General features: G+C 43.8%; 1 protein-coding gene across 2 annotated transcripts in view; it reads left to right on the top strand.

The window, feature by feature from the left end:
• Window positions 1–300: 300 nt before the first annotated feature.
• RPL3P (ribosomal protein L3 plastid) overlaps window positions 301–13,673 on the top strand; it is a 47,887-nt gene continuing 34,514 nt past the window's right edge. The window contains exons 1-2 of one of the 2 annotated variants that reach the window (XM_087665123.1): window positions 301–943; window positions 1,160–1,369. In XM_087665123.1, the coding sequence (XP_087521249.1) occupies window positions 518–943; window positions 1,160–1,369 (636 nt within the window). In that variant the 5' untranslated portion in view covers window positions 301–517. The remainder of the gene's footprint in view (window positions 944–1,159; window positions 1,370–13,673) is intronic. The other variant, XM_087665124.1, reaches the window with a different exon arrangement.

Consider the following 13,673-nt stretch of genomic DNA (forward strand, 5'->3'; position numbering starts at 1 on the left):
TTAGAGTAGTTAGAAACCAAACTCAAGAGTGGAGTAGTAGGAATAAGGTGTTGATGAGGTAGGAAAAAAAGATTCGAGCTATCAATGTCTTCAAATGGTAGTAGGAATGTGGTGTTGATGAGGCAGGAAAAAAAGATTCCAGTTGCCAATGGCTTCATATGGATTCGGAGTGATTCCTTAGCAGTGTTTAGAGTAGTTAGAAACCAAACTCAAGTGTTTAAAGTTGCCTACAAAAGGCTTGCTATGTAAGCCAATTAAGGTCATCCTTTTATCATTTGTCCTACCTACATAACATTGTAACACGCCATTAGCTTATAAGCTACCTTTTCTTATGTCACGAGTTCATGACCCAAATCCAAACATAGCCTTCAGCTTTGAACTGGCAGGGGCAGAAGGCAGGTTTAGGGTGTAATTCCATCGCAGTGACGGGAAGCTTGGCAAATGGAGCGGAACACCTGAGAGAGCGAAGAAGGCGGTCATGAGCCTGCCATTATCTGCGGTTTAGATTTCCTTCAATATGCAAGCACGATCACTGCTCTCGAGGCTGCTTATCCATCTGCACCAGCAGCCACTCTCCTCCTCTTCCCACAGGTTCCGTCCTCCTACCATTGCAGCCCTGCTTCAGTCGTCCATATCCTCCCCTACTCAGAGGTTCTTTGATTATTATGGACGGGCTGAAGGTTTTGCAGCAAACGCGGCGGTTGCGGCTGCTGCACCTGTCACTGTCGAAGAGGCTGCTAGGCTCAGGGGCATTGAGATATCTGCACAACCCCGAGAGATGACACCCGAATCATCTCGCACAGGTGCAATAGCTGTGAAATGCGGGATGACCGCACACTGGAATAAATGGGGGGCTCGTGTACCTCTCACCGTTCTGTGGTTTGATGACAATGTGGTTACTCAAGTGAAAGTAAAGGGAAAGGACTGCACCACAGCTCTGCAGGTATGCCACTACAATTACAGATTCTGACCAGGTCGCGATGTCTGTATTTAATGCAAAGAAATAGTTCAGAGATTCATTTTTGAATTGAAATGTCCAAGTGTGCTGGCAACGCAGTTTGCTTATACTCTTTGCAGTGATCAGATGCTTATATGCTTTTTTCAAGGCATTGTTAAGAAATGCATCGCTGAGATGGCTTTCTTGATGTGTTTCTCACAGATTGGAGCAGGGCAGAAGAAGGCTAAGCAGTTAACAAAGCCACTGCTTGGACATTTCATGAAGCAAAATGTTTCTCTTAAACGCAAGCTTACAGAGTTTCCCGTCACAAATGATGCCTTGATACCTGTGGGAACTCCAATATCAGTACGCCACTTTGTTGTTGGTCAATATGTTGACATTGCAGGCACTACCACTGGCAAAGGGTTTCAGGTACACAGATTTTTACAACATCATTCTTATATATGGATACTAATAACTGACGCTTGAACTTGTTAGGCTTCATTGAATGATCCTGTTCAATGAAATGAAAATAGTGGTGGCATATAAGCTGACTTTTTAATGGATCACACTATCACATTTTAGGTCAATGGCCATGACCTCAGGTACGATAGTATAGGTCATGTGCCAAACATGGGGCATAGACAACCCAAGATCTTGAATATTGCCATATAAGAGACGTGTTAAGGATCACAATCTCAGCATTGAGAGGTCTACTAAATTCCTAGATAGATGTAAACTACCGACTGATATGACAAGTAATACTAGCATAGTTAAGAAACATTGGTATATGGGCTTCAAGCACACCTCTTAGTCATAGAGCCAAACAGACTTAGTTACAATCTTGGGATCTACAATATAACCATCCACACATTGAGAAGGTGTGGGTAATGGGAATGCAAAGCAAACCCTTGCGTTGAGAGTGTGGATTAGAATTTAGATGGCTTATAGGCTTGGAGTTTAAGAGTGGTGATCACACCAATTATCACAAATGACCCACTAAGTCCTTTGTGTGGGACTCCTTAACCATCCTATCCATAGGGTGCGCTCACCAAGTATGGCAAGAATTGTGTGGGAAACTTGTTGGACAATGTCCATGCTTCTACACACACACACACACACGCACGCACGCACGCACGCACGCACGGGTGCGTGCGTGTACAAGTAAATAAAGTTTGCACCCATATTTAACACTTTTGTGTGTGTAAGTACATGCGCGCGCGCGTGTGTGTATAAGTAAATAAAGTTTGCACCCATATTTAATACTTTTGTGTGTGTGTAAGTAAAGAAATTTTGCTCCCATACTTTATACTTCTTTTGATTGTATTTAGCTAGAAAAATGGGTTGCTTTGTTAGAGTGTATTTTTGAACTAGAGATTCTTTACAAGATGTTGGACTTAAGTGCTAGATTAGTTTAAGAAGTGAACAACGTATGCACAAAGATGAATGTCACATATCATTTTTAAAGGTTTTTTGGATTCATAAATGCTCTAGGAACATTCATGTATGGTGTGGATAATTATATTTGAGTTGTGAATTTTGTCCAAAGTTACTTCTTGCTTATTTTGAAGTGAAAGTTGGGCTTCTAGTCCAAGGTTCAAAGCTTCATTTGATATAATCAATGTTGTTGGGTATACAGACTCTACAATTTAGAGTAGGGAAATATGATTTTCACAGGGTCTTGGCTATTCTAAAATCTTTTTCATTAGTTGGTGCCTCTCCTCTTTTTTTTTTTTCATGGTTCTTTTCACATAGACTTCTATCCTTTCAATCCATTGCTATCTTTGCTCTCATCTCATTTGGCTTACCTTCTTTAAGAAAGGTGTCAATCATTATGCTAGAGCTGGAGAAGGTAGATAGGAGGAGCTAGAGGTTTCCAGGTCTCCTCATTAGTTCTCTTTTTGAGTGTCTTGATGATCAAGGATCCTCATGAGAGTGCCTGGGGTTCATTTTTTTGTAGAATGCCACATATATATTCTCAACAGGTCTTAAAGCCATAGCCCCATGGAAGGGAAATGGCGAGCAAGGAGTGCGATTGGAACAGGGAGGTCCCATTCTAAGAATGGGTTAAGAATGTGAAATTAAAAAATTGATAGATTTAGGTTTTTTAAAATAATTATGCATTAAATAACTTCAAACATTAGAAGATAGTCTACAAGTACAATTTAAACATCATATTGTAGAAGTTGTGCATAATATATTAAGTCCAATTGATGTTGTAAACAAGACTTAAGTAAACTTAAAAAAAAACCTCTAATGATTAAGGTCTTAAAAGCTTTACAAATGTTTGAAGATCGAGTAAGATATCATATCACCATGAAAGAGCCAAGGCCCAAGTGGCAAGGCCAATAGAACTTATAAAAATAAAGTAGAGATTCATGAGTCATAACTTTAATTGGCTACAAAATATACCATTAAGTACTCAATAAACTATTTAAAAAATGATAGTAACTCTTGCAAAGCATGGGTAAGTTTGCATTGATGAAGATATGATCGTTGGTTGCAAATTGTTAGGTGTTGAAGCTTAGGGCCATCATATCCATAATCCTCCCACCACAAAGGATTGCCTCCAATGAACATGTCTAGCCTTGTAATATCACAACCAAATGAACTATGGAAAACCTTGTAGGTTGCAAGATAATCCCTCATTAAGTGCTTCTTATCAACATTAGTATCATGTGCTCCACCGTGCGTCTCCAACCATCACAAACCTTCTTATCATTCTCTTGCCCATAACCTTGAAACTCGGGGTTTAACGAGCATGCAATTGAATGCAAAGGAGATATATAGGCATCCCATTGTGTTATACATAAGATGTGGATCCCATTGTATTGATTCTTATTTGGTACGAGTTTCTCTAGGGGCTCAATCTTCTTGTCCATAGCCTCGTAAGCTTTACAATAAATGTATAATGGGTTGAACCATGGCATCATCCTCCCATCTCATCCTTGAATCCCATGACCTTAGTTGTGCCCATGTATGACATTCTTGTTGGAGTAGAAGCCAAAGGGGAGCTCTCAAACTTATCATTGATGAATAATTGCTCATTGCACCATTTAACTTCCTCAAGCGACCCAATATTAAAAAGTTGTAAGGAAAGCAAGTGTCAGAGCACTTGAGGAGAATTTTAAAAATTCTTTGAGATTTCATGGTGAGCAAAGTGATGGTGGTTGAGCACAAAGGTTAGCATCTAAGTAGCTTTAGTAATTGTTTGCTCAACCATGAAAGCTTACCTATTGACAATATCCTTGAGAAGATTATTCAAATAATAAGCCATGCCAAAAGAAACTGTAATGTGGAGTAAGTCTCCCTCATGTATGACATCAACAGCTCTATTTGTTGGCTCACTATCTACCACAAATGCCATAACATTTTGTGGCCCAACGATCTTAGCATTGTTTATCTACTTAGTGTATTCATGGACAAGTACATTGGCACTATTGCTTGTGCTTGAAGCATTGTGAGATGAAACAAAGTATATATCACCCCCACAAGAATATACTACGAGTCCATGAATGGATATCCTATGGTTGTTACTCCATCTATCATTGATTAGAATCGCACCATGGTGTCCCCAAACTTTGTGATCTCTATAGCATGCTCAACCTTGTGTCTCTTCCTCTCCAATAGCATAGTACATAGTGCTTGGATGATGGTGGTATGCAAGTGGTGTCATATTTGGTAATCTTCTTTAGTATTGCCTTGAAGAACTTTGACCTAATTAAAGACAATGCGCATCATTACACATACAATATTACGTATGAACTTCAAAAATCTCATTCATAATTAAAATTTAATCCATCAATAGATGAAGATTTATTACCTTAGTAATTTTACCTTACAGTATGAAAGGCAATGTGATCTGCATAAAAGTAGTGAGTGACATTAACATTGGCTTCCTTTTGTTGATTTCACAAAGCCTAAAGGATATTTTGTTGTTGTATAGAAGATATAGTAAAATTGGATGCCGTGATAGCCACCTTGAATGTGCGTATTACATGGGAGGAGGGTGTAATTGTGGCTAATCTTGGAGTGAGTGCATTTGCTTATGCTTGTGGAATACATGTTGCAAGATTAATGATCACATGTTGCCTTGATTGAGCCAAGAACCTTGATCCGTCACACGTGTCTCAATGTCGGAAGCGGTGTAGCAGTGAAAGCGTAAACATAAGCTGTAATAAACTATTGAAACACAAGACAAGAGAGAAAGGGAAAGAAAGAACACAATACAGATGAGAACTCAGATGTATGCTCGGGAAATGGAATCCATATATTAGACACGAGTCTGTCTCATACAATAGTGAGTCATTGGCTGCGTGGGCACCGGCAAAACGACTCCTCTCTCCACCAGACCTCCAGGTGGTGAACTGACCAATTGAGGAGGAGGAGCCCAAAATAAATAGGCATAAATAATGCCATAAAATATGTTAGGTCGGCTAGTAAGAAATGCCAAATATGACCATAAAATGACACAATAAAAAATGCCTAAATAACCTAAATAATGTGCCCAAGCCTTTGCAGCAGCTCAAACTCACACATGAGTTGACATATCTGCTAACACCCTCTCTTAGATCATGGGTGATTTGATACAATACAATGGTACAAGGAGAATGAATCAGAAACCATACAACATAGAACCACCAAGTAGAACCATGGATACCTAAGCAGTGGGTGATCAAGCCACCACTGCCTTGGAGAGAACCTGATGTGGATGTCGATCGTACCAGCTCTTGAAGATAGAGAATATCATAGTAGCTCTCATTGTCTGTCAACGATGCCACTGATGTAGCACATGTGACAATCCTGTCACCAATGCTGCATCGCATAAATGACCATGGATTTTCCTTCTTTGGCCAAACCGCCAAAGTGTCTCCTCATGTGAGCTCGAGACAAAAGCCACCCACTCTCTGTCAAAGAACTAGCCCATCATGAACTTGGATGTCAATTCCAGCTTCGGGATTTGAAGCTGCTAGACTTCGGTCGATGTGTCAAGGATGTTCCTCTTTGGATCCTGTGCAATTGTATAGAAATATAGATGAGGCACAGCTTCCCCATCTCACCACCCTCTCACACTCCCTCTTTGGCATTAGAGAGTCGTGAGGGATGACCTCATCACCACCTCTAGAAACTGGTGAGGAAGGGGCCACCAAGCCCTTTCCATGATCTGAATAAGAGGATTCCTTCCGTGTTGTGGGTTTGCCTTGGCCGGAGGATCAAAGTCGGAATCTGAGGTAGATGATGACTCGTCGGAGGAGTCCGCATCCCGCTTCGTCTTGTGCTTCTTTTTTTTTTCGGGAAGCCACTAACTCTTTGTAGTCCTTCCGCAAGTGGCTCTTCTTGCCACAATGGTAAGACTGTCAGAGTGCAGTGATGCGGAAGCGTAGGACAAAGACAGAGAGAGTGAACACAGAGAGGAGAGAGAAAAGGAGACCGTAAATGCAGAAAATGTGTGGTGTAGTATGCTGTATAAGAGTGCAGAAATACACAAGGGGACAGAGGAAATATCTGCGTATGTCTCCGACTTGATGACCTCGATCTTTGTCAGCCCGAGTACGGTCTGTCTTAGCCAACGGATCTCAAGATCAGAATTTGAATAATGAATGCTGGAGTGTGCCACGAATTGGCTATAAATAGCCAAAAATAGGTAATCCCCAACACTAGGTCGGCTGCATTAAATGCAGCCAATTGTGTAGTGAATATGGCCGACTGTACCAGTGCCATGTGGCATCCTGCCATACTGCTGACGTGGAACCTGGTGTACTCTGCTGTCCACCAACTATCCAAGAAATGACTGTCTGACACCCCCTCTCAGATCCTGGATGGGTCAAAAGATTGCTAACGTGTTCTGCCATACTGTTGACGTGGAACCTACTATACTTTGCTATCCACCAACTATCCATGAAATGACTGTTTAACACCCCCTCTCAAATCTTGGATGGGTCAAAAGATTGAGGGATTTGGAATGTTGCCGAAGAAGAGCCTGGGGAAGCGCCTTAGTAAACAAATCTACAAGATTATCCTCCGTCTTGCAGTACTCCACATCAATGGTCCCATCCAGAAGCTTCTCCCGAATGAAGTGATACTGGATCTCAATGTGCTTCGTCCGGGCATGGAATATTGGATTCCGTACCAAGGCAATGCAACTCTCATTGTTGCACCGCAGAAGAGTAGGACAAGTTTGGGGGCAGCCAAGCTTCTCCAACAATCTCCGAAGCCACACTACCTCACATGTGGTGGAAGACGCAGCCCGATACTCTGCCTCAGTAGAAGAAAGGGCTACCGTGGGCTGCTTCTTGCTACTTCAAGAGATAACACCTGTATCCAAGATAAAACAGTAGCCTGTAGTAGACAGTCGGTGGTCCATATCTCCAGCCCAATCCGAGTCACTCCGTGCAAGAACCAAATCGGAAGCATTTGTACTTGCGGGATAAGAAATCCCTAAGTTAGATGTCCCTCTCAAATATCGAAGAATCCTCAGGGCAGCTTGCCAATGCACTTGTTTGGGTTCCGTCATGAACCTTGTCAAAAGACCCACAGCAAAACAAAGATCAACACAAGTGGTGAGAAGCCAAATCAAGGATCCAATCAATCGACGGTAGCGTGAAGCATCCATCACGGGAGAATCTGAGTGTGAAGTAGCCTTCCAATTTGGATCCATAGGAGTAGTAATGGGTCGACAAGTCTCCATCTCAAAAGTCACCAAGAGTTCTTGAAGATACCTTTGCTGAGAGATGAAAATCCCCCCTCTGAGACTGATAAATCTTGTGACCCATCATCTCGAAGGCCTGATGTAAAGTTGTCTTGGTCTCTCGGACCTTCTGTACATGATCCCCTGTCAAAATCAAATCATCAACATATAACACGAACAACACACGACCAACCTCGGAAGTGTGCACATAAAGTTGCTGATCGGCCTTGGAGCGCCGATATCTCAACTTCGACTGAAGAAACGAGTCAATCTTCTCGTTCCATGCACACGGAGCTTGCTTGAGGCCATACAAGGCCTTCTTCAATGTGTAAACTTTCCCATCCGAGGATCCAATGCCAGGAGGCTGCTCAAAATAGATCTCCTCCTGCAAGTCACCATTCAGAAAGGCCGACTTCACATCCAATTGATAAACATGCCATCTCCTATGGCCAGCCAAGGCAAGAACAGCTCGAATAGTCGCCATACGAGCAGTGGGGGCAAAAGTATCATGGAAATCAATGCTTGGGCGCTGAGCAAAACCTTTAGCTACAAGGCGAGCCTTGTGCTTGTCCAAAGAACCATTGCTAAGGTACTTGGTCTTGAAGACCCACTTGACACCAATCACCTTCTTGTGAGAGGGACGAGGCACAAGAGACCAAGTGCCATTCCTCTCAATAGCCTCCAACTCGGCTTCCATGGCCTTCCGCCAATGATCAGACTACAAAGCCTCCTTCACTGAAGTGGGCTCTCGATCCTACATAACATGGGTCAGCAAACAATAGTTGGAGCAAACAAGCTCTGAAGAATGTGCCTGGTTCCTCCGTGACCTCTACGGTCCAGCCTGCGGTTCCCACTCCTCAGGGACCCCCTTGATCCCTGAATCTCAGAGGGTGTCACGGGCCCAACAAGGAGGACGAACCTCTCCTCGTCGCTCTCCATCTGCGGAAGACTCTGGAACATCCACCGGTGGAAGCTCCTTGGGGGTGGCTAGTGGAAGAGAGGACTCTGAATCCGAAGAAGAATCTCTATCAAGAGGCTTTGGCTCCAAAGAAACTGTCTTGGGAGGCCAACTCTCCCCTGGATCTCCAAGGACGGGGTGCTCCTCACCCCCCTTTGTGGCCGGTACTTCCACAAACCGCACATCTTGGCTCGTGTAGACATCTCGCTTAACGGGATCAAACAAACGATAACCTTGGGATTGGGAGCTATAGCCAACAAAAACCTGTCGTTGGGAAGCCGCCTCAAACTTATCACGTTGCATCTTCGGAATGTGCACATAAGCGTCACACCCAAAGATTCTGAAATAAGAGACATCAGGCTTAGTCCTGAAGTAAGCCTCAAAAGGTGTCATCCTGTCAACAGCCGAAGTGGAAGATCGATTAAGGATGTGAACTGCGGTAGCCACTGCCTCAGCCCACAGAAACTAAGATGTCTGTCGGTGCTCCATCATGGTGCGTGTCATCTCGATCACACTTCAGTTCTTCCGCTCCAAAATGCCATTCTCTTGGGGAGTGTTGGTGTTAGCAAACTCCTGGTGAATGCCCCTATCTGCACAAAAACGAGTAAACTCATTAGACATAAATTCACCTCCCTTGTTTGAAGGCAAGATCTTCAGTCGCGGGCCAGAACTATTCTCCTAAAAAGGAAGCCAATCCTTGAAATGAGAGAAAGCCTCTGACTTCAAAGTCAAGAAATAGGCCCAAGTCATCCTGTTGTAGTCATCTACGATCAACATGAAGTACAAGCTCCCCTTCAGGGACTTGGTCCTCATCGGGCCACAAAGATCCGTAGATACAAGCTCCATGGGTGAAGTAGACCCGCCTAGAAGCTTTGTTGGGAATTGCATCTCAGTGCAGTGTCCCACGAATGCAGGAGACACATGGCTGATGGCTCACCACTATGTCCGGCAAGCCTCGGACAAATGACCCTCGTGACGCCTTCCAAAGGTACTCGTAGTTCAGGTGGCCAAACTGAGCATGCCATAGCTCGGACCGTGTCTGAGAAGTAAGAAAAAGAGAAGTAAGAGCCGAAGAAGATTTCAATTTGTAGACTCCATTCTCCTCATACCCTGCAGAGAGAACCTTCCTCGATCCACGATCAAGGACTCGAACAGTATCATTGTCAAACTCCACCAAGAGACCAAGAGCACAAATCTTATGAACCGAAAGTAAATGATATCCCAATCCTGGCACATGCAACACCTTAGAGGTGTGGGTACCACCACGTCCATCTGAAATAAGTTGCATCTCACCTTGCGCAGCAAGACACAGAAGAGCTGTCTCCAATGAGAATTTGCCCACGCGAAGGTTGCAAATGGGCAACACCAATGGAAGAAGGAGTCATGTGCCGTGAGGCACCACTGTCCACAATCCACTCTCGAGCATGGGGAACTGTCATCGCAGCATTAGTTGTCGGTGTAGAGTCCTCAATGACTGCTAAGTGTAGAAAAGCAGCTGATGAGGGTGCAGCCACCGCTTCAGAGTCCTTCGTGTCCTTCTTGGTATTCTTCTTGTCTTTGTCGGGGCAATCCTTCTTCCAGTGACCGGTCTTACCACAAATATGGCAAATTGATTCCTTCTCCTTGTCCTTCTTGGATTTGTTGTCCTCCTCCTTCTTTTGGTGCAAGACAGAAACAGAAAAGATTAAATCTTGGCATTCAGTTTGTCCCAATGAGACTGGGCCTTGGTCAACTCCGCATGAGCATTGGAAGAGAATCTGGACTCATCCCTCACCGAGGGCCTGTTAATCTCCTGCATCACCAGTTCTGCCAAATTATAAGACTCTAAAATGGCCAACATCATCACCCACCAGATGCGGTAATTGTCACCATCAAGCTTTTGATCCATTGGAAGAGCCGGTAGGATAGGCACCTTCCAGTCCATGATCGCCTGGAACTCCAAATCAGTCTGTGTAGACATGTTAACTTGCAATACCTGCACAAACACAGCCTTCTAGGACTGATTCCTCCGTTGCCCAAACCTTCTTCACCCGGAGGTGATGAAAAGGTAAAATCTGCAATGGAAGGCCTCAAACGCAGCCTTCCTCACCTTCGAACAGCAATAACATGCAGCAAATTCACCGATTAGACTCCTTTCCCACACGCCCACACTCGCTTCAGCCTTGATCCGATGTGCAGCCCTCCCGCTTGCCCTCGAAACCTGGAAACGCAGCCTTGTGTCGTGCTAAAATCTCCTCTTTAGATAGGTTCAGCCCTCAGTCAGTCCATCTTCACTCCTCTGATACCATGTCAGAGTGCAGCGATGTGGAAGCGTAGGACAAAGACTGAGAGAGAGTGAACATAGAGAGGAGAGAGAGAGAAAAGGAGACAGTGTAAACACAGAAAATCTGCAGTGTAGTATGCTGTATAAGAGTGCAGAAATACACAAGGGGCAGAGGAAATATCTGTGTATGTCTTCGACTTGATGACCTCGATCTCCGTCAGCCCGAGCATAGGTCTCAGCCAACAGATCTCAAGATCAAAATCTGAATAATGAATGCTGGCGTGTGCCACGAACTGGCAATGAATAGCCAAAAATAGGAAATCCCCAACACCAGGTCGGCTGCATTAAATGCAGCTGACTGCAGTAAATCTGGCTGACTGTGCAGTAAATCTGGCCGATTGTACCAGTGCCATGTAGCATCCTGCAGTACTGCTGACGTGTCCTGCCGTACTGCTGACGTGGAACTTGCTATACTCTGCTGTCCACCAACTGTCCAGGAAATGACTGTCTAACAAACATTGGGCCTTTGACTTATTTGTCTTCAAACCCCTCTCTGAAGCTGTAAGAGCCTCACTTGAACCTGATGAAAGCCTCCCTTGTAACCGCTTCTGTATAAACCAAGCCTTCATCACCGCACTCCATGCGTGATAATCAGGTCCATGGAGCTTGCCATCAGTGGAGGTTCAAGGAGGAGCTATTTGTAGAGGATTTAGAAGAGAAGTAGAGAAAATAAGGTATTTGGAGAGGGAACACAACCAAAACACGAGCACAGATTGCAAAAACCAAGAGTTCACATATAGTATAACCCAAAATCGGACCAAAAGAAGACAAAAGTTGCTGCAAAAAATAAAAAAATCAGTCAAAAACTGCCAAAATCAGCAAAAAATGGCCTGAAGGTATAGTCACCCAGCCAGGAAGGAGTTCGGAACACCAAAACGTAGGCTGAGTACTGCCACAAATAGGCTTGAAAACTGTCGCAGCAGCCTGAAATCCGAAAACGCAGGCAGCTGAGGGGCTGTAGACAACAGTCCTGAAATCAGCAAGAAAACACAGCAGGAGCACAAATCGTGAAATCTGATGCCATGTCAGAAGTGGTGCAGCAACGGAAGCGTAAACATAAGCTTTGTAATAAACTGCTGAAACACAAGATGAGAGAAAGGGAAAGAAAGAACACAATACAGATGAGAACTCAAATGTATGCTCAGGAAATGGAATCCATATATCAGACACGAGTCTGTCTCATACAGCAATGAGTCACTGACTGCGCGGGCACCGGCAAAATGGCTCCCCTCTCCACAGGACCTCTAGGTGGTGAATTGACCAACTGAGGAGCAGCCGGCCAGAATAAATATGCATAAATAATGCCATAAAATATGTGAGGTCGGCCAGCAATAAATGCCAAATATGATTGTAAAATGACACGATAAAAAATGCCTAAATAACCTAAATAATGTGCCCAAGCCTCTGTAGCTCAGACTCACACATGAGCTGATATATCTACTAACACTCCAGCTCTTGCATTTTCTCAAGTGTCAATTGTGTGCAAAAGAGCATGTCTTTCTTCCTTTTCCAAAAGATGAGTGTGCACCTTATCAAATCAACTTGTGCGTAAGGACATAGCTTGAATATCCATCAACGTGCTCCACCACGAGGAGGGTTCTTAGACTTCAAGCAAGCATGACCAATCTCTAGATGGGTTATGCCAAGTTCGATCATAGGAAGGGGCAATAGGATCCATTGATGATTTGACTTGGTATGAGTCTTGAGAGTAAGACTCAAGAGAGACTGTGAGAGAGAGCCCTCAATTGGGATAGGGGTGTATATATATGTGTGTGCAGGGGGAGAGAGAGAGAGAGAGAGAGAGAGAGAGAGAGAGAGAGAGAGAGAGAGAGAGAGAGAGAGAGAGATTTGCTACGAGATAAGTTTAATGGCATGGCTTGTTTGGGGTTGTAGACAGTCCATGATGATATTATTCCTGGGAAACTCCATCTTTATTCTTTCCGGTGTATTTGTCAGCACTTTCAGTGCCTTGTGGTTATCATGACATTTGGTTGTCCATATAGGATAGGCTTCAGAGGCTTTCTCCTTTGCTTATATTACAACCATCATCTCCCTGGCAAGATTGGATGTTTATGCTTCTTGATGACTTTTGAGAAAAGGTTAGCTAATCAAATCTATCATCAGATGGTTCAGGTCAAGAGATGGATTATTGGAAAGGCTAATAAATTATAGCATATCTGGGATAGTAAAAAGAAGTGGCATGAAAGACTTCTCCAACTTTGAAAGTCTAAGGGTCCTTATCAGGGTAAAGTATTCATGTGGAGGTTGCTTATTGGGGGTCTTCCAAATGGGATGTGTTGCGTGCTCAGAAGATCTCTTGTAGTCCCTGCATATTTTGCACTACATGTGACGAGACATTGCTTCATCTCTTTGTCTCTTGCCTTGTTGCTTGACAGATTTGGAGCTTTGTCTCCCATGGGTGGTTCTCGGTGACTCAATAGTGGATTTTAGCATGTTTATGGATTGTGGGAAGGATGACCTCATGTCTGCTTTGCAATCAGATTGTTCTTGCCTCTTCCATTTCCTTAGATGGACTGCTCTGTGGCATATTTGGCTTACTCAGAGTGCCTTTATTTTTAATTCAGCCTCGGGCATCCGTGGTCATGTCGCTTGTGTTCATGGCTTAGTGCTATGGCAGATCTCCTCTATGGTTTCAGTTGATCTGGTTCTTCTAAACATTGCTGCTCCTTGGCTGGATATTGTTCGCTCCACACCAACTGTCCTTTTTGTGTGATATTCGCGTGTTACGTCTTGATGATTTGTGTCC

This window comes from Lygodium microphyllum, chromosome 24 (assembly GCF_053477565.2).
Source record: "Lygodium microphyllum isolate KBCC chromosome 24, Lygodium_microphyllum_v1.1.10, whole genome shotgun sequence".
In the NCBI taxonomy this organism is placed as follows: domain Eukaryota; kingdom Viridiplantae; phylum Streptophyta; class Polypodiopsida; order Schizaeales; family Lygodiaceae; genus Lygodium; species Lygodium microphyllum.